Below are 26,074 nucleotides of genomic sequence, written 5' to 3'. Positions count from 1 at the left end.
TACAGATCTCGGAAGAAGTGAAAATGGGTGTTATGTTATTTAAAGAAGTTTGCTGGATTTTCAATCGCTTCACGCTGCGTGTCACACCTTTCTGATTTTGAGTATGGATTATGGTATCACGATTTACGCAAGTCTTCCTCAATTCCAATTACAACATCTTCAATCACTTCATAACACAGCAGCAATATTTGTTCGTAAAGCAAAAAGACCCGACCATGTGCCAACTTTATGCATTCTTCATTTGCTACCTGTCCCTGTTCGCATTATTCATAAAGTCCTCACTCAAACCTATAAGTCTACTACTCAAGACAGACACAATATTTATCCTCCTTAGTTATCTTAAATGCGCCAAGTTGTGCCCTGAACATTTTCTAAAATGTTTGATTATTGCAGAAAATCATCCAAATCATAAGCACACCCACCCACAGCATGCCTCTAACCAACATAGAAATCTATCTAGAATGAGTTTTTAAAAATGGCAAAAGTGTTTGGCAAGAAAAATATCTATCGGTCCCTTTATGCTACATTTTGGACATTTTTCCTTTTTGAAAATGAGCACCTATGGGGCAAATTTTCCAAAAAAAGTCAAACATCCATAAAGTGGCATAAAGGGGCAGATGCCTGGAATAAATTATCCGAGTATGACCGTCAAGCCCCCTCCCTTGTTTAAAAGCAGACTGAAAACCCATCTTTTTGATATAGCCTTCCATCCATCTCTAAGGGAGTAAAGTCAGGGGGTGAGTCATTGGTATGGGCAGACTTGATGGGCTATGGCCCTTTTCTGCCGTCATTTTCTATGTTTCTATTCCTCTGTCCTCCAATCCAGCCAGCTGATTAACCGTTCCCCTTAACTGTATCCAGGACATCTTGTCTGTCTGTCTTGCCTGTTTAGATTGTAAGCTCTTTCATGTAGGGACTGTTTTCTTACTCTTTGTGACTCTGTACAGCGCTGCGTGCGTCTGGTAGCGCTATAGGAATAATTAATAGTAGTAGTAGTAGATGGATGTTTCTCTTACCAAACCCTTCCAATTCACTATTTTCAAAATCTAGTTTGCAGATGGATTTCTGTGCTGTTTGTCTGCAGTATGTATAAATCTGAAGGGGGTTTCAAGTTTGTTTCGTGTGTTGGAGGCGTGGTTTGGGCGGGATTAGAGTAGGCTTACAATCAGACCTTTTTCTGCAATAATCAAACATTTTAGAATACCTCCAGGGCACAATTTGGACATTCGGGACTAGACTTGTTTTAACAACAAATAAGTGACAAAAAGATGCCAGCCAAGATTGCATAAAGGAAAGCTGAAGCTTCAGCGCAATTTATTCAAACAGAACCAGAAACATATTTTTTGCCTATTCAAGGAAATAGTGATTTTTCTCCGGGTATGACTAATGTTACTTTTAGACATTGGGCAAATAAAGGGATTAAATTTATTGCTCAGCTTTTAGATGAGTCTGGGAGATTGTGTAGATTTCCAGAACTTTCCTTAATTGTTGGAAGTGGTCCAGGGGCATTGTATGGATATATGCAAGTACAACATTATGTAAATCAAATCATAAGAGGGGGGATTTCATTGGGTGTAAACGATAGGATTAAAAATTTTTTTAACCAATGTAATGATATTCCTATTTCGGTATCTTTATTACATACATTGTGGTGGAGTTTGATTCCAAATAGAACATATGTCAATATTATACAAAAGTGGAGTGATGAAATGGGAATTCAATTATCACTTCAAGATTTCAGTCAAGCTATTCATCGTTTGCCTAAAATTATTACAGGATATATTTGGAGAGAATGTACATATAGAGTTTTACATAGGGCATTTTTTTCACAAGTACAAGCATTTCATGCAGGATTAGTTAAGTCTTCTATTTGTATCAATATGAGAAGGATTCCAATACTTTGTCTCATGCATTTTGGAAATGTCATCTGATCAAATCTTTCTGGTCTGCCATCCTATTATTTTGGGGGTCATTATGGAATTGTCAATTGGTTGAATCTCCAAAAGGTGTGTTGTTTGGTAGGGCAGCTGCTTGTGGGGTTTTTGGACATGAAAGATGTATTCTTTTTCAAAAAGCATGTATGATTGGTCATAAATGCATATTACAATATTGGTTACAAAAAGATCCTCCAAATTATTGGCATTGGAGGAATCAATTCCATCGTTTAATTTTATATGAGGTTTTTGAGGTTCGTAAATTTCCTAAAAGAACACGATTATTTTTACAAATCTGGGATCCTTATAAACAAAAATTATCCTCGAAAGCTAGAAGTATGATTCTTAATACTTTATATTAGATTTAAATAAAGGTGGGGTTTTAAAAAAAAAATTTATTTATTTATTTTTATTTAAATATTTTTGTTTATTTGGTGTTTTGTGTCGCCTTTCATTCTGGGGTAGGGAGGGAAATTGGAATGATTTTAATATATATGTATGGAGTGGGAAGGGGGGATATAGGGGAAAAGTGGTTTAGACATATTAAAATATATTTTGGAGGAATGATAAAATGTTTATGCAAATGTTTTATTGTGAATTTGATTGTAAAGAATGTCTTTTTGTATCACATTGTTGTATATTTGTTTGATTCCTTCAATAAAATGTTATAACATAAAGATACCATTTCCTTTAGGACCTGTCATGCACCCAGGAATGCCATCAGAGTCAACACACCTAACTCTCACCAGATGCTGCTTAGTGTATATGTTTTATTGTCATGTCTATACTGTAAACTATATGCCTATTAATGGCTATTTATTTTAAAGACTTGAAGCTGGTAGCGGATCTGAATATCGAGGCATCTCCTTGAAACAGCACTAGCGAAACGTGGATCCATGTTGGAGTCCCGTTTAACTGCCTAAACTTATGAAAAAGCAAAGTTTAAAAACTAATTTATTTCATAAAAACAATATAAAAAATTAAGAATTAGGAATATTTAACACAAGGAGTAGGGATATGACCAATGAGGAGGCCAGCTACCTTATGAACTCTACTTAATAGACTTGTTTCTGTATAGATGTAGCCACTGAGGTCTTATCCCGAAATGAAAAATAAGAGCAGTTGAAAAATGATGAATTAGTCACTATGAATTTTGGAGATATATTAGAAAAAAGTGTCTATTAAGTTTTTCAAGTTGATATGAATTTGCAATTGAATGAGGATACCCTTGAGATATATATATATACTGTAAATTATGTCATCTTTGTCCTGTCTCGATTATATTGTGGATGTACAGTACTTTGTAACCCGTTTTGGGCTCCTCTGGGAGGACGGGCTAAATAATTGAGCAAATCAATAAATACAACTTTTTCCACCAGTTTGCTCTTCTCCGATCAGCCTGGCACGAGCCCCTCGCGCCCTCAGCCTGGGCGGGGTCAGGTCGCGCGACGTCAACCCAGCAGCGGCCTCCGCCTTCTCATCCCAGGCACTCGCGCGCGTGCGCTCGCTCACCTTCCTTAACGTAGAGAGAAACGCCCAACGCTCACCTTTCTCAGCGCCCTCTCCCCCCCCCCTCCGAGGTGTAGCCTCGCGCCGGCCGCAGCTCTCACTCCGGATTGGCTACGCCAGAGCTCACGTGGACACCCCCTCCCTTTCCCAGCTCCAGGCCGCCATTTTGGTGGAAAGTTTGGGAGTCAGGAGTGAAGAGAAAGAGGAGGAGGAGGAGGTGTTGATGGGGGGGGGGAGCGAAGGGCGGCAGGAAGAGGAAAAGGGAGGGCTGCCAGGGGAAAGCAGAAAGTGAACTTTTCGACGTCATCACGGTGTTCCCCCCCCCCTTACCCTTTTCCTGCTAAAAAAAAAAGAAAACAAAGGGCGGTGAAGAGAAAGCGGAGGGAAAGTGTCGCCCTGCCCCCCGCCCGCTCTCGGGAATCAACTTTAGGGGCTCCAGGCGGCGGCCTGGGTGGGGGGAGGAGGAGGAGGCGCTCCCTGCCGCCGGGGCGCGATAGTGCTCTCCTCGGCAGAAACCTTACCTGCCGGGTTTCTCCGGTTCTTGGCGCGAAGCCGGGCTCGTAAAAGTTCACAGGAGGAGAAAAAGCCTCCCGGGCGACGAGAGGCGCCCGAAACCGACGTCTGGAGCGTGGATTTAAAAACGTTTGAAGGGTCCGGCCGCTGGGAAGATGCCCGTCAGGAAACAAGGTGAAGCACGACCCCCTCCTCCCCCCCTTAACTTGCTTCCCGTCAACGGTTGCGGCGCCGGCGCGAGGTGTTTCCGAGCCGATTCCGCGCGCGCGCCTCCCCCCCCCCCTACGTCTTTTGCTCTTTGGTGCTTTTTAAACAGCTGTTTGGCGATCTTTCTTCCGAAGGGGAATGTTTTTTTAATGTCCTCGTGATGTCGCTTTCTGAAGTGCTGGTTTTGGCTGTGACATAAGGGCTCGTCTTCCTCTTGAAAGGCAGGTTCCCTTGTGCCGCCGAAGTCCTGCATTTCGTTACCGACTAGAGAATGACACGGAGGGGGACGCATTGTCCCGGCCCCCATGAGTTCTACTCCTGTCCCTGCCCCGTCCTTTCATGCTCCTCAGACTCGTTAAAATCCGAAGGGCTCCTTTTACAAAGGTGCGCTAGACCTTAACGCCAGCTTAGTTCCAGCGCGCGGCATTTTCCTGCTTAGTAAAAGGAGCCCTAAGTGTTGGAGGCTTGTGGGGTTAAGGCAGACCTTACAGCAGGGGTAGGGAACTCCGGTCCTCCAGAGCCCTATTCCAGTCGGGTTTTCAGGATTTCCCCAGTGAATATGCATTGACAGCAGTGCATGCAAATAGATCTCATGCAAATTCATTACAGGAATGGGACAGGGACAAAACTCACAGGGACGGGATGGGGAAATCGAGTTCCTGCGAGGACAAATTTGTCCCCATGTCCAACGGTGTGAATGTGGCATGGTAGGGGTGTGGGTTTCAAAGCATCTGGACGTGCCGTGTTCTGAGAAAATTGCAGCTCACTAGACAAGAACTGGAGCCGATAGGTCTTTGGAAACTATGGCTACTCTACACCAGGCTTTGATTGCAAGTCAACTAAATAGCCTTCTGTAGAGGGAATAATATCAGGTAGTGGGTTCGGTTCCCTATGCAGTGTAGTCTATTATTAGACACAACATGAAAGAATACTTGTTTTAATTGCATAGGTTTCCTTAATGGATCACGTCTTGGCTTTTTAACCTTAGTGCCAATATATATATCTTAAACATAGTTCTTATTTTCTTGTTTGCAGATACCCAGCGGGCACTGAACCTCTTGGAGGAATATCGCTGCAAACTGAACCAGACAGATGATAGGCAGTTGAGGAGCTCCATAGAGCGAGTCATAAACATCTTTCAGAGTAATCTCTTCCAGGCTTTAATAGGTACCTGTTTGAACTATCTTTGTTAGCTTTTTTTTTTCCAGTCCAGTAGTAAAGGCTTATTGATTTTAGTAATTTTTTTTAAAAAGCACTATTGCTTTGAACAACAAGTAGGAGGTACTGAGTCTTACTAGCTCAGGATTCCTTTTCTTGCTGTTGACCTGTAAATACTTTAAATCGCAGTTGTTTTCTACCAGTAATCCTAAAGCTGCTAGTTTGTTGGAAAATGGTAGTATAATATGTAACTTTCTACTTCTCTTTGAGAAATTTGCTAATACCAATTTAAGGTATTAAGCCTGAGTTCAGATTTTTTTTTCCTGTGCTGTTAAAAATAAACATTTGATATATTGGGCCCCTAATCTTCATAGCACTACATAGTGTAAAATAAATTGCCATAGTTCCTCTTGTTCATGGTTGTATGCCTAATAAGTGTGCATTGTATATTGAATTTACTGTTTTAAATATTAAAATCTTAATTAGAAATATGATATGACTGAGAATTAATTTGTTTAAACCAATATATGAGCGCATTAATAATGAGCACAGAACTGTGTGCTGTACTCACAGGAAAAAATAGTTTCAACTTGAAGGAGCAGTAAGAGGGGAGTGGGGGGGGGAAGTTAAAGCTGTCGGATGAAATTCAGTTAGTGAACTTTATACTGTATTGTGGTAAAATAATTTCAGTTTTCAAAAAGTGTGGTGTTTAATATGAGCCTGAAGTGAATACAGCCATCTCCAGCTGCTCCCCTCAGCTGTAATTTGTGGACAGGCTATGAGATAAGATTATATGAATTTTTCTTTTAGTCTTGTAATATGCAGATAGGTAGACAGGGAATCTAAATCAAATACTGACATGTGTAAAGCACGCATGCCTGAGAGACTCCCTAACCCCCTTCTTATCTTGTTTGTCTGTTTGATTAGATTGTAAGTTCTACTGAGCAGTGACTGTCTCTTGAATGTTTTAATGTACAGTGCTGCGTACGTCTAGCAGCGCTATAGAAATAAGTAGTAGTTCTCATGTTTTTTGTAATGTAGCAACATGTACATCCACTGATCTAAAAAAGGCAAGATTTCTCTCCATTGGAACAATTCTATATGTGAATGCCTCTGTCTAGGTGCCCTGATTCCAATACTATTAAGTTTCAATTTGCTAATTTTGAGTTTACCTCGCTCATTGTATTTGTTTATATTTGGTCTTTTTACTACTGTTATGTTAACAAAACTGTAAGTTTTATATTGAGAGAGAGAAATAGTAACACTAGAAGGGCATAAGATGAGATTGCGGGGTAGTAGACTCAAGAGGAAACTCAGGAAATACTTTTTCATGGAGAGGGTGGAGAATGCCTAGAGTGCCCTCCATGGAAAGGTGGTAGAGGCAAAAACAGTGACTGAGTTCAAAGATGTGTGGGATAGACATAAAGGGGCTCACTTAAAAAAAAAGACATTCAAAAAGCGACATAAACCGTCACTTGGACATCCTACTTATTAGGATGTTCAAGTGCTGATTTTCAAAATATCTTTCTAGACTTTTTGCCTGCTGTGCATCCAAAATTCAAGAGGGCGTGTTATGGGCAGGTTTAGCACATGAACGCAGGGCAGGATTAATTCGTTGAGGGCCCCTAGGCACCCAAGTACATTGGCCCCCCTGCCCCGTCCCACCCCACCATGCGCCCAGGCGGAAACAGGAAGCTGCATCAGAGGGAAGCTTTGGACAAGCAGCACCGCTTGCACAATTTCAGTTCCCATTGCCTTTCTTACCTGCGTTGCTTGCTTGTCTTACTTTCCATAGATGGGGGGCCGCGTTGCTGAACGGGGGGGGGGGGGATGGCGATCAATGCTGGAGGGGCCTATCGCCGTTTGGGAAAAACAATGTTGATGCTCTCCTTCATCGGGCCCCCCTGACCATTTCGGTCCCTAGGCACATGCCTACTTGGCCTATTGGTTAATCCTGCCCTGCATGGACGGCTTGTGATAATCGAACCTTGTTCAGTACGGAATTAGACCTGTTTTCAAAGCATCTAAGTGCCAAAAAGGTACCCACACTGACCCGATGACAACTAGAGGGATTAAGCAATGATCCTCCCCACACTCCCCCAATGGTCACTGACCCACATCCACTTCCAAAAAAATCTAAATGAAACAGTACCTACCTGTCTCTAAAACAGCAGTACCTGGTATGGGAAATCCTAGTGTCTTAAGTAGTCTGGTGGGTGGATTAGTGAACCATATAGAGGAGGACCCAGGCCAATAAGCCACTCTAATCACTATATTTATGGTGGAAAGTGAGCCCACCAAAATCCTAGTATACTGCTATATATGTACCATCTGCAGTCATAAGGACTATGGGAGTGCTAGACAGGTGGGTATAGTAGGTTTTAGAGGGCTCACCATACATTATAAGGGGGTTGTGGTGAAATGTAGAGCTGGCATTCTTTTTGTGAAGTTCACAGCAGTGCTCTCTTAAGGTGCCCCACTGCTCTGTTGGAATGTCTGTGGCCTCTCTCACGCCCAAATGGTTTGGATTTGGACACTTTGAATGTGGATGCTTTTGTGTTTGAAAATGGCCAAAAGCAGGCATCCTAAAGTTGGATGTCCTGGTGGCCAAGATGTCTAAATAGGCATTTTTCAAAAAAGAAAATTTGGACATTAGTTGTTTCAAAAATGGATGTTTCCTCACCTTGTCTTATGGACATCTTGCAGGAAGTGTCCAAAGTTGGACTTAGACACACTATTGAAAAATGCCCCTCAAAGGATCTCTGAATAAAAAGAGGCTCATCATATCGCTACACAAATATAATTTCATTTATGATGAGCAGGAGTGGTGCTTAAAACATCTTATAGTGGAACTTAGCAAGTAAAATGAATAATTACTGGATTGTTGGTTTAACATTGTTTCAAAAATGAATGTGGCTGTAGAGCAGACTATGTAGACCACACAGGTCTTTATCTACTATTTACTATGTTACACTGCCTTGGGTGAATCTCTTCATTAAGACAGTTAATAAATATAAATAAATAAATAAATACATTCTAGAACTGTGTTTTGCTGTGTGGCATCTGGACCTCCAGTCAACCACCACCTATTTTTAACCAAACTAAATAAAATAGGCATTGAAGGCACCATTCTGAGTTGGTTCATAGATTTCCTACAGATAAGGAAATACCTTGTCTGGAAAGCTAGAACATTCTCCAGAAGCTGGAAAGCATTTTGCGGCATCCCCTGCAGTTTGCTAACCATAAAACTGGCTTAACTACAGACACCTAAATATGGTAGGGATGTGTGTAAGTTGCATGTGTATGTGAGAGCCCTGCAAAACAAAGAAAACTGCAGGACCACGTACAATGATGCAGGCTCAGTTTCTTATATCAAATGTGGTTAAAAACGAGAGACCCGACACAGTCTGTGTTTCGGTAAACACGCCTTCATCAGGGGTCCCAGGTTAAATGGAAATCAGTTGAAACCACCAATAAACTGTAGCCTGTATAGATAGCGAGCGCTCCGTGGAGCAGCCCACATACAGACTGGCTCTTGGCGCTCGCTGTCTATACAGGCTTACAGTTTATTGGCGGTTTCAACTGATTTCCATTTAACCTGGGACCCCCTGATGAAGGCGTGTTTACCGAAACATGGACTGTGTTGGGTCTTTTGTGTTTAACCACATTTGATATAATAAACTGAGCCTGCATCATTGTAGGTGGTCCTGCAGTTTTCTTTGTTTTGCTCTTGTATCTTCCACTGCAGACCACTGTGCATGCTCTTACAGAATATAGAGGCACCCTGCTGGCACTTTAGTGCACAAACATACATTTCCACATAAATGCTAGTATTCTGTAAATTAATGTGTGCAAGAGGCATATAAGTGTGGATGTCCAGATATAGAATTGGTAATACAAAGTCTACACATATGAAGTGTAAGATTCAGGCTGAAATAGTTGGAAAAGCTTTTTATTATATCTACAACTGCATATGAATTTAACAGATGAGCTGGATTCTTGCAGCACATAAATGGGTCATGGTCCAAGCATAGTTAGATGGGTAATTCCCATCTTTTGTCACCATCAAATAGTTTGGTTCATTGATAAAGATCAATTATCTTTGGCAAGTATATGGATTTTAACCAAGTCATCATTGGATTTTAATGACCAATTAAACTCTTGAATTTTGACATGTTTTCTCACCTTTTTAATTTTTGGGGTCAGATAGTTTCTTCTTGCTCCGTCAGACTTCAGCTGGTTTGGATCCTGCCTCTTATACTGGGCTAAGCCATAGTAAGGTTTAACTTGCGACTACTTGGGCTCTCCTCTGTTTCCCTGTTTTATATCCTTTCATAATCCCTCCATAACCAGATTATTAACCTCAACATCTGACTTCAAAGCATTCCGCAAAGAACTCAAAACGCTACTTTTCAAAAAGCATATTCATAACACCTAATCTCCTCTTCCACATACACCGACCAGGTTACCCACTCCCTGACACCAAATCCTCAACCGACCAAAAAAAAATAAAAAATTTACAAAAAATTAACAAAAAAAAAACAAAAACAAAAAAAAACCTATTTCTTCCTACCGATTCATATTACCTACCAACGCCTGGAAAAAGATTTGATATGTAATGTAATATAACTGCTCTCATCCAATGTTACCAAGTCTATACTCATTCTGTAACTATGTCTTACCCTAAATGTCACGTACCCTCCTGGAAATGTCCAGCTTCTTCTTATGTAATCCGCTTTGAACCGCAAGGTACAAGCGGAATAGAAATCACTAATGTAATGTAATGTAATGTAATTTGCTTAGTCTTTTGCAACAGTGCCCCATGAGCTGAGGCCATGGAGTGTGGTTCCCTGTTGAATATTTTCTGTCAAGACACCCTTTCTTCCCTTTCAGTGGTCATGACCACTGCTTTGAGCTTCATTGGGTGGCTAGAAAGCAGTCGTGGCTGGAAAGCTTGTGCAAAGAAATTAATTTTCGTTTTCTGAACTGTAACAGGTTGCCACAAAATCTCCAAAATTCCTGACAACGCGTTTCATAAATTGGAGCCTGAAATGGAAAAACAAGATTTAATCATCCTCATTTTTCTCACGTATCTCACCTCTGCCCTTTTACATGTATCCAAAAACAAAAACATTTTTCAGACCTTAATGATCTATTCAGCTTGTACAGTGTCAGATACTTTGACAGATAAGTCTGGCAAGGTGTCATAGATCCCCTGTTGGACAAATTTCAAATTCTATATGAAGGTGTATTGGTAGCCAGTAAAGCGTCTTCAAAATGGGTGAAATAGTTAAACTAAACTAAAACTTAGTTTTATAGACCGAGTCATCAACCAAGAGGCGCTCGACTCGGTTAACAATAATGTAATACATAAAATTGACAAGGAAAAGTAGACTGAAATAGTTCATTTCTAAAATGTTTAGCAAAATCCTAGCTGTTGAGTTCTGAACAGTTTGTAACACTTTAATATGAATTGAGGACATGCCTAAATCGATGCCATTACAGTAATCAAGTTTTGACAAAACTATTGTTTGTAGCACCTGTCTAAAATCCCAACTAGATAGAATATTTTTCAGTTGAGAACTTTTGCAAGGCAAAATACGCAACTTCTACAACTCTCACTACTTGTGCTTTCATGGATAATTTTGAATCAAGAATAACACCTAGCATCTTAGTCTTCTCACTAATCACAATCAGGTACTCATGTAATTGGACCTCTCTAGGCCACAAGTGTTCATTTACATTTCCTACAATCATTTCTGTTTTGGCTATATTCAATGTAAATCCCTTGCAGTGCATCCACTTATTGATCTTAACCATATAGCGATTTAACTCAAGAAGCTACGTATCTCTCCATTCCTGAATCTTAAAAAAGAACTGAATGTCATCAGCATATATCCTGTAAGACACACCTATCTCATCCAGCAATTTTCCTAAAGGGGAAAGATATTTATTGAATAAATTTATTTAATGCGGTTTCCTGTGGGATGCCTCGTGATAACAAAACCTCAAATAAGACCTTATCATTACTTCAAATGCATAACTTCCTATCTGTCAAAAAAGATTTGAACCATTCCCATACTGTTCCTACAATCCCCAACTGCCTTACTCTCCATAATAATCCTTCAGGATTGAGAGAAATGTCCAAAGAGCCAATGCAGAAGCAGTGTCCCTGGTCAATTCCTATGCGTAACTCACCCATGGTTGCCAACAGTAATGTCTCGACACTAATTTTTTCTGAAACCAAATTGATTTTTGTCCAGACAATTAGTGTCCCCTATAAATTTCTCCAATTGTGGCAAAACTATTTTCTCTATAACCCTAGGTATGAAAAGCAAGATTGATACAGGTCTGTAATTAGCCATTTGCTCTCTGTTCAGATCTAACTTCTTCAGAAACAATTGTGTTGTAGGCTTGGTTTAATAGCCCACAATATTTAGGGAACCCAAGGTCATAACAGAGAAAAAATAAGGAAAATTCTCATCATCAAAACCACTATTAAACTATAAACTTCTGCACAACATAACCAAGAGAGTTAAGCATCGAGAGCTAACCTTCAGGAGTAGAAGTGGTTACAGTTAGCCTCTTAGGTACCAAAAAGAAAGTTAAATGCATCGGCTAAAAAAACCCCCAATGTTTCATGGGGTGTCAGTTTTACAATGCATTTACATGGAAATTTAAGGAAAACAGTATTTCCCAACTGGAGCACTCCAGACCTCAATATCTCCTCCTCTTCTGAAACAAATTTGTTCCTGTCCTCGCAGGAACTCAATTTCCCTGTCCCCTCGAATTTTGTTGCTGTCCTTGCCTCTGCCCCCTTCCTATAAGTTCTGCCTTAACCACACAAGCCTCGGACATTTTTGATTTTAAAGTGTTTGAGGCTTGTGCAGATGAGGACTGAGCTTGCAGGAATGAGGCAGGGACAGGTAAAGGACTCATCGGGATGGGAAAACGAGCTCCTACGGGGATGGGGGAAAAATTGTCCCCTGTGTCATTCTAGAAACACTTGGATTATAAGAACATAAGATTTGCCGCTGCTGAGTCAGATCAGTGGTCCATTGTGCCTTAGGTCAAAGACCAGTGCCCTATTTGAGTCTAGCCTTACTTGCGTATGTTCTGTTCCAGTAGGAACATATCCAACTTGTCTTGAATCCCTGAAGGGTGCTTTCCCCTATAACAGCCTACGTAAGAGTGTTCCAGATTTCTACCACTCTATGGGTGAAGAAGAACTTCCTTACGTTTGTACAGAATCTTTTCCTTTCTAACTTTAGTGAGTGCCCTCTCGTTCTCTTCACCTTGGAGAGGGTGAACAATCTCTCGTTCTCTACTAAGTCAATTCCCTTCAATATCTTGAATGTTTTAATCATGGCCCCTCTATCTTCTCTTTTCAAGGGAGAAGAGGCCCAGTTTCTCTAGCCTCTGGTTGTACGGCAGCTCCCTCAGTCTCTTAACCATATTTGCCGTTCTTCTCTGGACCCTTTCGAGTAGTGCTATTCAGAAACAATTTATCTCCGGTTACTAAGAAAAAGTAACTGAATTTGGTATTAAGGCTTTCAGCACTGCTGCAGAATGTGGAGGAACCTTGGAGGGAGAGGGGAGCTATAGCTGTGTTGACCTGGATATGATGGGGAGTTTGAGCACTGTTCCCTGGTGGGCCAAACAGCAAGGCTCCATGGCTTGGACTGTGGTCTGCCATTTGAGTAGCCCTAGCTTACCAGATGTTGGCTGTGATCCCTTTTTAGGGAGTAGGCATAATTCAAAACATTGCTAATGAAAACATTGCAGTTTAGATAAATATTCAACAGGATGATCATATTAAAGATTTTAAAATAACAGTAAAGATCAGTCATCTCATTTTTAAAATTTCAGCTTCAGTTAATTTTGACTACCTAAAAATTGTGTAAAAATGCCCTCCAAAATTAAGCTTTTGTGATTAGGGAACTCATAACCTTTTATCTTTAAATTATACAGTTTGTAGGGTTAAGTTTTGACATTGCATATAAAAAAATGCACAACTGGTAAAGGTAAAATGAAGCTGTTTCCAAAAATTTGTATATTTTGGTGTGGTGGTACTGCTTTTTTTTTCCATGTAGCTGGACATATAGCTTGCTTTTATGACTGCAGCAATTGCATGGAAACAAAGATCAATAAACAATTTATGTAAGGCAATGTCCCATTTATTACACTAACTTAATCTATTTTGATTAGCTTTTGGATATTGATGCTCTCTTGAGTCCAAATAGAATTCAAAAAAAGTAAGTTTTAATACACCAAGGAGTTAATCCAATAAGACATTTTCCACTTGTTTACGCAATGGCTAATATATAATTTTGAAGCTATATACACACTTTTAGGTATTTGCTGGGATGTGATTTTGTGATGTATACACATAAGTCTTAGTTTACACCTTCTGAACAGGTGTGCATTTGTATTAAAGCATTTGCATGCTGGTTCCCCCCCCCAATATTCGGTGTGAAATGCCTGCAGAATATGGTAATCAGAGTATTATATTAAACTCGTACGTTAGACCAGTGATTCCCAACCCTGTCAAGTTTTCAGGATAGCTCTAATGAATATGCATGGAGGAGATTTGCATGCCTTTCACCTCCATTATATGCAAATCTCTCTCATTAGAGTTATCCCAAAAACCCGACTGGCTGGTGGTCCTCCATGACAGGGTTGGGAAACACTGCATTAGACCATGTTTTGCCAAATTTTCAGCATTTTTTCTGGTTACCGGTTAGTTGTATTAAATTCTAAGATTATTTTGCTGACTCATGGTGCTCTCTATAGGGATACCCCATCTTATGTTCTATCTCTATTATTGTAGTTTCCTATAGGTCATTTCATCATTTCTGCTCCTCTAATGAACAGCTTTTTTCTTCCATCTTTGTCTCATGCCCACTTCAACTTCACATGGTATTCTGCTTTAAAAAAAAAAAATTGGTTCTTTTTTCTGTGGAATTCAATGCTCTATGAACTATGAGAAAAGTCCCAGACAAAATTTAAGATTGCCGTTAAATAACTTTTTTTTTTTTACAGACAAAATTTAGCTGCAGTCTCTTTTACGTTGAAACCATTTTATTGATGATTATCAGAGAATATAACCAGAACATACATATATCCATACAAATAGGAATACAAGACTTCATATACTGTTGATAACAATGTCTTCCATCGTCAGAAAATGCTTTGCTGTAGAAGAAAAATCAAGACAAATTACTCTCTTTTTTTAATAGGTTTTAGTAGGTTGTTTCTGATGTCCTTGCCTTTTTATGGTTGGTCTTCATTCTCTTGTTTGTTGTATCTTATCTAAACGATTGAGTTGTTATATTTATACACATGGAAATCAGGACTTTGAATTTTGCCTAACCTGCTCACAAATAAAACGAACATAATGGCCTGAAGAGAGTCTTGGGGACAAAAAGAGGGTGAAGATTTGAACAACATGTGGTATAGCCATATCCCACATGGGTGGGATATGGCTATACCAGGTTACAACTTACTTCATCGAGACAGAGAGGGCAAGTTAGGAGGAGGGGTAGTGCTATACACTAAAGAAGACATCAAAGCTACCAGAATCACAGATGTCAAGTACACCGGGGAATCCCTTTGGGTGAACCTGGCCAGGGAAAACGACAAATGCCTGTATCTTGGTGTGGTATACAGACCTCCAAGACAACAGGAAGACAAGGATATAGAATTAATTGAAGACATAGAGATCATCACTTTGCGTGGGGACACAGTACTGTTAGGGGACTTCAACATGTCCGATGTAGATTGGAACACACTTTCCGCTACAACCAGCGGCAGCAGAAGGCTATTAACCTCCATGAATGGAGCACGACTCAAACAAATGGTATTGGAGCCCACTAGGGATTAGGCGATACTGGACCTGGTACTTGCCAACGGAGAAAGCGTCTCAGAGGTTTCGGTAGGCGATATGCTAGACTCCAGCGACCACAACATGGTATGGTTCAACCTCAGGAAAGGTTTCACTAGATCAAACACAGCAATAAAGGTCCTCAACTTTCGGGGCACTGACTTAAAACACATGGGAGATTTCGTCCATCGGGCACTGTAAAACCAAGCTGAAACCGATAATGTAGAGGCTATGTGGTCAACCCTGAAATCTACCCTACACGAAGCAACAAACCGCTATATAAAAACAGTAAGCAAACGACGGAGAAACAATAAACCCCAGTGGTTCACTGCGGAGATCTCGGACCTCGTTAAAGAAAAGAAAAAAGCATTTATTTCCTGCAAACGATCAGGAAAAAGGGAGGCAAAAGAAGACTATCTGGCCAGGTCTAACGCTGTCAAAACAGGAGTCAGAGAGGCCAAACTTCAAATAGAAGAGAATCTAGCAAAGCACATTAAGAAAGGGGATAAATCCTTCTTCAGGTACATTAGTGATAGAAAAAGAAACACAGATGGGATAGTACGCCTTAGGAAACTGGACGGGAATTATGTAGAACTGGATTTTGATAAAGCCGAACTACTAAATGAATACTTCTGCTCAATCTTTACCTGCGAGGTGCCGGGGTCTGGTCCACAGTTGCAGGCAAAGCAAAGCTCAGAAGACCCATTTTGGAATTTCGAGTTTACACCCTGCAGCGTCTACTGTGAGCTATCAAAACTCAAAGTGAACAAAGCCATGGGACCGGACAATCTACACCCCAGGGTGCTTAGAGAGTTGTGTGATGTCCTGGCGGAACCGTTATCCATGCTCTTCAATCTTTCCCTGAGTACAGGAAGAGTCCCGTTGGATTGGAAGAAAGCTAACGTCATTCCACTCCACAAAAAGGGTTGCAAGATGGAGGCTGCGAATTACAGACCGGTGAGTCTCGCATCAATAGTGAGTAAACTCATGAAAACACTAAGCATAAATTAGATATGATCCTGAACGAGAAGAATCTACGGGATCCCCATCAACATGGATTTACAAAGGGAAGGTCCTGCCAATCCAATCTAATCAGCTTCTTTGACTGGGTAACAAGAAAGCTGGATATGGGGGAGTCCCTGAACGTCATGCACTTGGACTTCAGTAAAGCAGGTTATTGAGCAAGATGAATTTGATGGGATTAGGAGAAACATTAACTGCATGGGTCAATGACTGGCTAAGCGGTAGACTTCAGAGAGTGGTGGTTAATGGTACCCTCTCCGAAACGTCGAGGGTGACCAGTGGAGTGCTGCAGGGCTCGGTCTTGGGCCCAGTCCTCTTTAACATATTCATAGGAGACCTGACTCAGGGACTTCAAGGTAAAATAACATTATTCGCCAATGACGCCAAACTATGCAACATAGTAGGTAAAAGCACTTTGCCTGACAGTATGATGCGGGACCTACTCTTACTGGAACATTGGTCCTCGACTTGGCAGCTAAGCTTCAATGCTAAAAAATGTAAGGTCATGCACCTTGGCAGCAGAAATCCGTGCAGAACTTACACCCTAAATGGTGAGACCTTAGCTAGGACTACAGCAGAACGAGATTTAGGAGTCATCATTAGTGAAGATATGAAAACTGCCAATCAAGATATGAAAACTGCCAATCCAAGGCTAGACAAATGATGGGTTGTATCCGCAGAAGTCTCGTCAGCCGGAAGCCCGAAGTCATAATGCTGTTGTACAGATCCATGGTGAGACCTCATCTGGAATATTGTGTACAATTCTGGAGGCCACATTACCAAAAAGATGTGGTGAGAGTTGAGTCAGTTCAACGAATGGCCACCAGGATGGTCTCGGGACTCAAGGATCTCACATATGAGGAAAGGCTGAGTAAATTGCAGCTATACTCACTCGAGGAATGTAGAGAGAGAGGAGACATGATTGAGACGTTTAAATATATCACGGACCATATCGAGGTGGAAGATATCTTCTTTCTTAAAGGTCCCACGGCCACAAGAGGGCATCCGCTGAAAATCAGGGGCAGGAAATTTCATGGTGACGTGAGGAAGTATTTCTTCACCGAAAGGGTGGTTGATCATTGGAATGAACTTCCACTGCAGGTGATTGAAGCCAGCAGCGTGCCAGATTTTAAGAAAAAATGGGCTAGGCATGTGGGATCTCTTGGGGGTGAAGTTGGGGGGGTGGGTCATTAGAGTGGGCAGATTTGATTGGCTGAGGCCCTTTTCTGCCGTCATTTTCTATGTTTCTAACATGCATAGCTTGTTCAAAACTACATTTAGAAAAATTAGCCACAGAAAAAGCAGGCACAAATAGTTGTTTTTGTTAAATAGTTCTTTAAATATTGCTACAAACCCTGTTAAAATTACCCATGGGATTCTTTCTCTTTGCACCACATTGATTGTATAACTGAGGGGGAGTCAAGGAAGTAAGTGAAGTATAGGTCAAGTGCTTAGGACTCGCTGGAGAACTGTATTGTTCCATTCACCACTCCATTTGCCATTAGGGCCTTATCTTTAGATCCATATATGTTTTTTGCCTTCCAGAGGACTTTGTAGGCTGGAGTCAGCGAGCGGAAATAAATCTTTTATATGTGAAGCAGCTATCTTCCTTGGAATTGGATCTGGAGTTGATGTCATTCCTTACTCAGAAGGCTATAAGACTGAGGTTTTATTTTCCTTCTTGGCTCAGGGTCAGCCCGAAATACTTTCCTTTTGGGGTTGGACGCACAAAGCCGACTTTGATACTTTTGATTTAGGTTTTGTTAGAGAAAACATTAGTTTAAGATGATGAATCTTTATAACAAATTTGCTGTTAAGACAACACACCTATATCATGCTTCTGTTTGCTGCTTTGTCATGCCACAGTAAATCATCATGTGCACAGAACTCATCTCCTCAGCCTTCTTATTGCCAATGAATGGTGAACCCAAGACTAGGTTAGGTGTAAATTCTTCCCTAGACAAGCTGCACCTGCCTTCCAGTTTCAATATTAGCATTATTAGGCAGGATTTATTTTCTAAGCTGGCTTCAGTTTACCTAGTCCTCTGGATAGTAGCAGCGTATATGAGCCTAAAGATAAGGGCCTGATTGCGTATGGAGGGGGTGGGTGAGAGAGTATAGCATTCCAGTGAGCCCTAAGGGTGTTAAAGCATTGCCTTGGGTGGCAGAGCGAGGATAGAATGTCTTGCAGATTATGGAAAGAATAATGGCAACATAAATGTCATCTCAGGTATGATGTGATGATAAATAGAAAATTTGTGTAGGTCATAATAAATTTTGTACTGTTTGGAATGTGTGTGTGTTGAAGAACTTTACTTTTTCTCTAGTGCAGAGGGTTCCCAAACCTCTCTTTAGCCCTGCCCCTCCCCTTACCAGTCAGGTTCTGCTGAGACTATTTGAGTGTATGTATTTCTTCCATTGTATGTAAAGTTATCTCGTGAATGTTCATTATGGATATCCTGAAATCCAATTGGCTGAAAATTGCTATGCATTTTAGTTGTGGAACTTCTCAACAGTGGCACCTTTATATTCAAAGTCCTTTGTTGGTCCAATAATAGGCCCCAAAGGAAGCCTGATGACCAAGTTTCTACAAAATTGCCTGTCATAGTCAGTAGTTTTTAAAATCTAATATAATAAAGCCCTAAGCGCGCATGTGCACTCCCACCTGCGTGCTCCCGTTTTCCGTGCACTGTAGGGACCCGCAGGTAGGCGTGCGCATGCGCGCGGCGGTGCGGAGCCTGTTGGCCGCGGCAGCTCTTGCCATCTGGAGGATAAAGCCAAGAAGCACGGAGCTGGAAGGGAGAGGAGCTGCTCCCCTCCCCCAACGGACTTAAAAAAAACCCCAGAGATTGCTTCGGGTCCAGCAAGGGCTGCGGGTCCTGAAACCTTCTGATTCCAGCAGCGTCTGTAGCACTCTACACACGCTGCTTTGGGGCCTTCTACCCTGATTTGCTGGGCAGTAGAAGGCCCCGAAGCAGCATGTGTAGAGTGCTGCAGACGCTGCTGGAATCGGAAGGTTTGTCAGGACCGCAGAAAGGGAAGGGGGGGGGGGGCGGTAAGGGACTAAGGGAGCCGGCCAGACCACGGGAAGGGAAAGGGAGATAAGGGAAACGCTGCTGCTGCACAGGGAAGTGGTGGGAGAGAAATGCTGCTGCATAGGAGGCAGGGAGAGAGACAGATAGATAGAAAGAAAAGAAGAAAGACACAGGGGCAGGGAGAGACACAGAAAGACAGACAAAGGGGGCCAGGGAGAGAGACAGACAGCGGGAGGGAGAGAGAGACAGAAATAAAGACACACAGACATATTCTAGCACCCGTTAATGTAACAGGCTAAAATGCTAGTAAATAAATAAATGGTTATGAAATATTCATCATTATATGTTAGAGAAAACAGTTCAGAAACAAAAGTTACCATACAGTGAAGGTACGACTTTTGCCACAAACCTGTCACACAGGATCACAGTGCTGTTTGAATGAATGAAACAAACTAAGTAACTTGCCACAGGGTCACAAAAAGTCAACCGTAAAATCTGTCATTTAAATGACCTAGGAGAGAAGGCTCATTGTTGCTCTGCCTGCTGTAAGTTTATCTGACACCTTAGATAAGTAGTCTTCAATGTGCAACCCATGAAGTCTTCCATTGCATGTCCTGAAATGCACTTCAAATTCTGTAAGCACATTAATTTCAATCTTGCCCTCTTGATATGTAACTATAAACAAACACTTAAGTGTGTTACTCAGGTGTCTCATTTATGGAATTTGCTACTGTTGACAATCCAAAATAAAGTGAATTTTTAAATTATATGCTTAGAAGTGTTGTAGAATAAAAAATTAATAATATTGATGTTTAATACCCAGTCTGAACAAGCAGGTCAAGGTGGTCCAAAAAATTAATAGTATGTGTAAGCTTGAAATCTTTTGATGGCCCTCAGAGCTTTCTTGTATTCACACTACAGACCTTTACATGAAAAAGGTTGGAGACCACTGCCCTAGATGACCCTTTAGCAATGTGGCTCAACTTCAAGTGGCAGCTCAAGGCCTTTTCCTCTTCCCTACCTCCCCCAGAGGTGTTGAATATCCTTTCCTTTTCTTCCTTCCTCCCCCACTATGGTATCCAGCATCTTCCTTTTCCAGAGCAGCATTGGTGCAGCAGTCTACATATCTACAAAAACTTCATCACAGCCAGTGTGGGGCTCAAGGATCCACAATTGAGTCTTCCATAGATGATGTCACTGCCACACTGGTTTTTCTAAGCTGATGCCTAGTCTGCCTAGTAGTTGGACTGGCCCTGGCAGCAGAGGCGCCCAAGTTTAGTCCTCAAGAACCATAAACGGGTCAGGATTTCAGAATGTCCCTAATGAATATATATGAGAGAGATCTACATGTGTACAACCCCAACTGTATATACGAGTATATTAGGAATATCTTGAAAACCTAAACTCTTTTCAACCCTCGAGAGCTGAACTTTTTCACTGGTGCTTACAAGTGCAAAGAGCTGTGGAGAGCTGTTTAAAGCTCCATCTATTGCTGCTGGGAAGCATCAGATTGACAGATTTAGTACAGTTCAGACAAACATCGCTGTAGCTGCTAAATGGTCAAATCTAAAATTGCTATGGCATCAGTATTCTGCATGAAGTTTCCTGTGTGATAGTGTATCTTTGGTTTTCATTGACCATCTAAGATGGAGTTGCTGCTTTTTCTGGTGGCCTTATGTCTGTTTTTGTGTATATTTTATATACCGTTTTACCTTTTTATTGATGTTTCCTCTGACAGTGCTTAGGGTGCTCATCCATTACCACCTTCTAATTTGATGTGATGCTATGAGATTTTGACCAAAGGGTATGACATTTTTTGTTCCTGAATGGTTATGTTGTGTGTGTCGCAAGTGTGGTAGTTGCTTCTATCATTTGCTCTGCAGGTTCCCCAGAAAAGATATGGGAATCTGTGCTCTAAAGCAGTGTTCAACCTTTTGACACCTATGGACCGGCGGAAATAAAATATTTTGTGGACCGGCACTGGTCCGCGGACCGGCAATTGAAGAACACTGGGCTAAGTCGTGCCCATCTCCACTCAATCTCCACCCCAGACCCCGCCCCCATAATAGTATTAATTGTAACACCATTTTTTCCATTCATTTTTCATATATACACACAACATAATTGTATTAACAACACAAATTAAAATACACAAAGCACACTGTATGCTTTTTAACATTAATTCCTACCAGAAAACAGATAACCCCATGCAAATGCAGGACCAAAAACTAAAAGTACTAATATTTACAAATAAACCCTAAGATGCAAGACTGCAACCCCAGAGGAAAAGAAACAAATGCATTTTTTCCTGAACAGACAAATCAATCACTAAATAAAAAAATGAAAGCATTTCCCCTACCGTTGTTGTCTCTCCCTCCATATGTTTTGCCTTCCAGCCTGCCCCCCGGTGTTATCTTTGTGCCGGTCTACTGTGTGATCAATGCAGTGTCTTCGGGCCGGCAACCTGAGTGCTGCATTGCACAAAGCTGTGGGCAGCGGCTCCTCGCGCATGTCCCACTCCTCACCTGGAAGCCTTCCTCTGACGATGCGATGTCAGAGAGAAGGCTTCTGGTTCAGGCGCAGGCCGTGCTTAGGAGCCTTTTCCCACGGCTTTTGCACTGCAGCACTCAGGGAGCCAGCCTGAAGACACCACGTTGATCGCACTATGGACCGGCAGCTGAAGAACGCTGTCTTGGGCCCAATGGACGTGACAGCCCTGCGGACCTGCGGTTGAAGAACACTGCTCTAAAGTATATGATAAAAGCTTTCAGATATCTTCAAAGAATAAATACACATGAGCTTTCTTTTTTTTTTTATAAAGATCTGCCTCAAGAATGATGTTTCTTTCATAGGATGGGATGAAAGGAGTAATTTGGGGGAATATTTTTATTCATGGACCTGTGGAATGGTTCTTTATCCATATGTTTGTTCATGCCTTCAAATAAATGAAGCAAATTGGTGAGGCAAGACTTCCTGACTTCCCTTGGCTGAATCCATTCTGACTCTGTCCCCTTAAATCCTAGCCGTACTGAGGATGTGGAGGGTTTATTGGTCTATGTTGCTGGGCAAGAAGATGTATTCCTGCTTTGTCCATAGGATAGAATGAGGAGTTCTTCCCTGGGTTTGTGTGGTTTAGGGCAACTTGCGAGGGCAGGGGAGCAGGCAGAATAACTGAGTTCCCATTTAGACTAAATATATTTTTTATCCCTATCCCTGGGCCCAGACCAAAGGCCTTACAAAAGTAAGAATGTCTAAAGGAAAGAAAGCAAGCTAGACTTGGGAGGGGAGGTGGATGAAGAGTGATGGAAAGAATGTAATATCAAGAAACAAATAGAAAATCAAACTCTTAGGCATAAACTATACTACAGGGACAAACAGTAATATCTGGTTTAATTCTGTGCATAGGGTAGGAGAAACTAAGTTTGAACATGATGCATTGCGATACATTCAAGATGCTAACCTCAGACCTCCCCCTACACATACCAAGAAGTGCAATCTGTAATTGAGAGCATTATAAATAGTTCAGCCAGTGTTTCAAAACTAGACCCTGTACAGTTACAATTTTAATGAGCCTTGCTATATAAATACAGGACATTTAATATCTTTGCCTTGAATTTTAGACCAAAAAACAAAAGGAATTAACCCCAAAATATCCACAAAGAAGAAAATCCAGAGAAAACAAAAAAAACTCTGGAGTGACGATGCCAAACACATATAAGCAATCAAACATGATGGTTATAACCATGTATCATCTCTAAATATTGTTGAGAGTTGAGCAGGGTCAGGTCAAGTTGTGCAGGAGAGGATGGAGATCAGGAGCTGATGTAGACCTCTGGCAACTTTTTTTTCTTGAATAATAATGAATGTGACTGGGCAGACTGGACGAACCATGCAGGTCTTCATCTGCTGTTATTTACTATGTTACTGTGTCGCCTTCAGGCACTGACGAAGAATCAAATTAAAGCACCAAGAACCTTGCAGAATGGAACAATAGAGTTATCTTTATTAAATGACCCGACACGGACCATGTTTTGGCAGATATGCCTGCATCAGGGGGTCTACTGTGTTAAAAAGATCAATGTGTCGAAATATGAGAACTCTCAAAACAATCCTCATGAAACTGGTTTAAAAAACCAGTTTGTTGTACCACTCAGCTTGTACTACAGCTGAGCTCCTCCAGCATATTATTTTTTTGCGCTCACTGACAAGAAGGATGACATTTCACAATGATTTGTGTATTTATAATTGCTGCAGTAATTTGCATCATCATTGCTTATAGCAGTATGTTTTTTGGAGCAATAATTTCATGATAGCTTTGTGCTGAACTGGCTCTACCAGGAGGCTTTCTGCATCGGCCCCTGTGGATTTTAATCTACATTTCTTAGCCACAAGACTGGTTTTCTTGGTGAGCAATATAATTCTCAGTAAGCAAAGCTATCATGAAGCATATCTAATAAACACATATCTCTTCGTTTTACCTTTTAACATAGGGAATTAGAAAAATTTCAGTCCAAGAATTGTCAATGTAAGGACAAGTTCAAATCCAAAGTAGACGACATGCATTAGAATCCTGCCATCTAAATCAAAATAAAAGTGGGTATTTTTGTTCTGTAGTTGCAAGTAGCAAGGTGTTCATCTAGTAAAAAATGCTACAGCCAGGTCTCCTCATTTTTGCCATAAAAGGATTCTCTACTACTATCTTCAGTCAGGCTTTTATATCAAATGGAGATTATCCATTTTTTATCTCCTAAGAGTTCCTTATCAAACTCTATAGATCCAAAGATCTGGTAGTTCTGTTCCCCCCCAAAAAAAAACCCAAACCAAAAACTATGTAATTTTGTTGTTGAAGAAAGGTGCTGAAATGCTGATTAGTCGGACTGTGGAAGTCTAGCTTCTGAAGAGTCTGCATTGAGTTTTTGATTGTTAAAAAGTGTCCATTGGTTATTATATAATATTTTAATAAAGCACACTTTATCTTGTTTTTCATTATGTGACCTTAATCAGCTTGCAAGCTGTTTTTGTTTAACTGTAAAGGGTTTTTCCCCCCTCCTTAGATATTCAAGAGTTCTATGAAGTGACCTTACTGGACAATCCAAAATGTATAGATAATGCAAAGCCATCTGAACCAGTACAACCTGTGAATGCATGGGAATTTGCCAGCCTTCCAAGCACAACAGTAACTTCAGGTACACTACAGAGCAGCCTTAGTCCAAGCACAGAGGTATGTTCTAGCTTAAATTTGATTTAAACTTTTGTCTTTTATAAGGTAATGTTCAGATTGGTGGATGCAAAATAAATTTAAAAAATATATTGGTTAAGCACAAAGAATACCTACTAGCAAGAGGTGAGGGGAAAGCTAGAGATCAACTGGAATCTGACAGACACAAGAAAATAAATTGGGCAATTAAATGGGTATTCTGGTCCTTATCCTTCTATTTCCATGCAATACAGGGGGCTTTAGATTTTAGTTTTTAATTGATAAAGCACCAATTAAATACATCTAGAGCAAAAAAAAAAGTAGTAAAATAGGTGTTGGATAAAAATCTGAAACCCTCCACTTGGGGCTCCTTTTATCAAGGTGTGGTATGCAGTGTTAACGCACGGAATACCGCTTGTTCAGCCGCCTGCTGCGCTAGTCGCTAACGCCTCCATTGACGAGGCGTTAGTTTTTTGGCGTGCCGTGGGGGTTAGCGCATGATGAAATGTCTGACGCGCTAACCCCCGTAGCGCACCTTGATAAAAGGAGCCCTTGGTCTTGTACTCTTTTGCTCTACCTTGTTTTATTTTTGAGTTCTTTGCTGATGACTCTTCAGCTGCATAAATGTATATATTTGATTCCGCTAGAAAAGAACCAGCAATGCATTTGTGCAGCAAAAAACACTAGGAAATGGAGTAAGAAAAAGAAAAGAAAACTTAATGAACAAATAAACACCTAATGTTAGAAACTGTAGTTGTACAATACAAAATGTATGCTAGGTTTTTATGGTGAATGTTTGCTTGCTTCTTACTGCAAGGAAACTTTATCCGTTCTTGAACATTCCAGAATAAAGTCTGGTTATTTCTAACTTTATAGATAACTGTATCATGCTTCACAAAGTGACCATGTAATGTTTGAAAGTAATTAAAATTGTGTTTCAGTTGGTAACTAGTTGCAGCTTAATCAGTAAAGATTAATATGCATATTTTTGTGGAGGCCAGATATCACCCTAAAGCAGAATTTTGCAGTACAGTTGTACCTCGGTTTATGAGTGCACCGGTTTGCGAGTGTTTTGCAAGACGAGCAAAACATTTGCAAAATCGGTGCCTCGGAAACCGAGCATGGCTCGATTTACGAGCACCCCCCTCGCAATCCGGCACCCCCCCTGCCTCGAACCGACACCCCCCTGCCACGATCCGACCCCCCCCGACACGATTGGGCACCCCCCCCGCCACGATCCGACTCCCCCGACACGATTGGGCACCCCCCGACACGATCCAACCCCTCCGACACAATTGGGCACCCCCCCCCCCGCTTCTTACCCTCATCTGGGCACTCTTGAAGATCGGCCCTCGTCTGCTGGGCCTTGAGCATCTGAACGTGAACGTGAACTCACAGGCCTTGAGCATGCTCAGATGCTCAAGGCCCAGCAGACGAGGAGGCCGATCTTCAAGAGTGCCCAGATGAGGGTAAGAAGCGGCCGGGGGGGGTGCCCAATTATGTCGGGGGGGATATTGGATCATGTCGGGGGGGTGCCCAATCGTGTCGGGGGGGGGTGCCCAATCGTGGCGGGGGGGTGCCGGTTCGAGGCAGGGGAGTGCCGGATCGCAGGGGG

The 26,074-nt window shown here is 41.4% G+C and overlaps 1 protein-coding gene across 12 annotated transcripts in view; it reads left to right on the top strand.

Annotated features, from left to right (window-relative positions):
* The first annotated feature begins 3,651 nt into the window (after positions 1 to 3,651).
* Positions 3,652 to 26,074, top strand: part of DLG1 (discs large MAGUK scaffold protein 1) — a 329,809-nt gene continuing 307,386 nt past the window's right edge. For 11 of the 12 annotated variants that reach the window (XM_033958211.1, XM_033958209.1, XM_033958208.1 and 8 more), the window contains exons 1-3: positions 3,667 to 4,130; positions 5,199 to 5,330; positions 24,317 to 24,483. In XM_033958211.1, the coding sequence (XP_033814102.1) occupies positions 4,112 to 4,130; positions 5,199 to 5,330; positions 24,317 to 24,483 (318 nt within the window). In that variant the 5' untranslated portion in view covers positions 3,667 to 4,111. The other variant, XM_033958212.1, reaches the window with a different exon arrangement.

The sequence above is a fragment of the Geotrypetes seraphini genome, chromosome 9 (genome assembly GCF_902459505.1).
Source record: "Geotrypetes seraphini chromosome 9, aGeoSer1.1, whole genome shotgun sequence".
Classification (NCBI taxonomy): Eukaryota; Metazoa; Chordata; class Amphibia; order Gymnophiona; family Dermophiidae; genus Geotrypetes; species Geotrypetes seraphini.
This window is presented reverse-complemented; position numbering and strand designations above follow the sequence as displayed.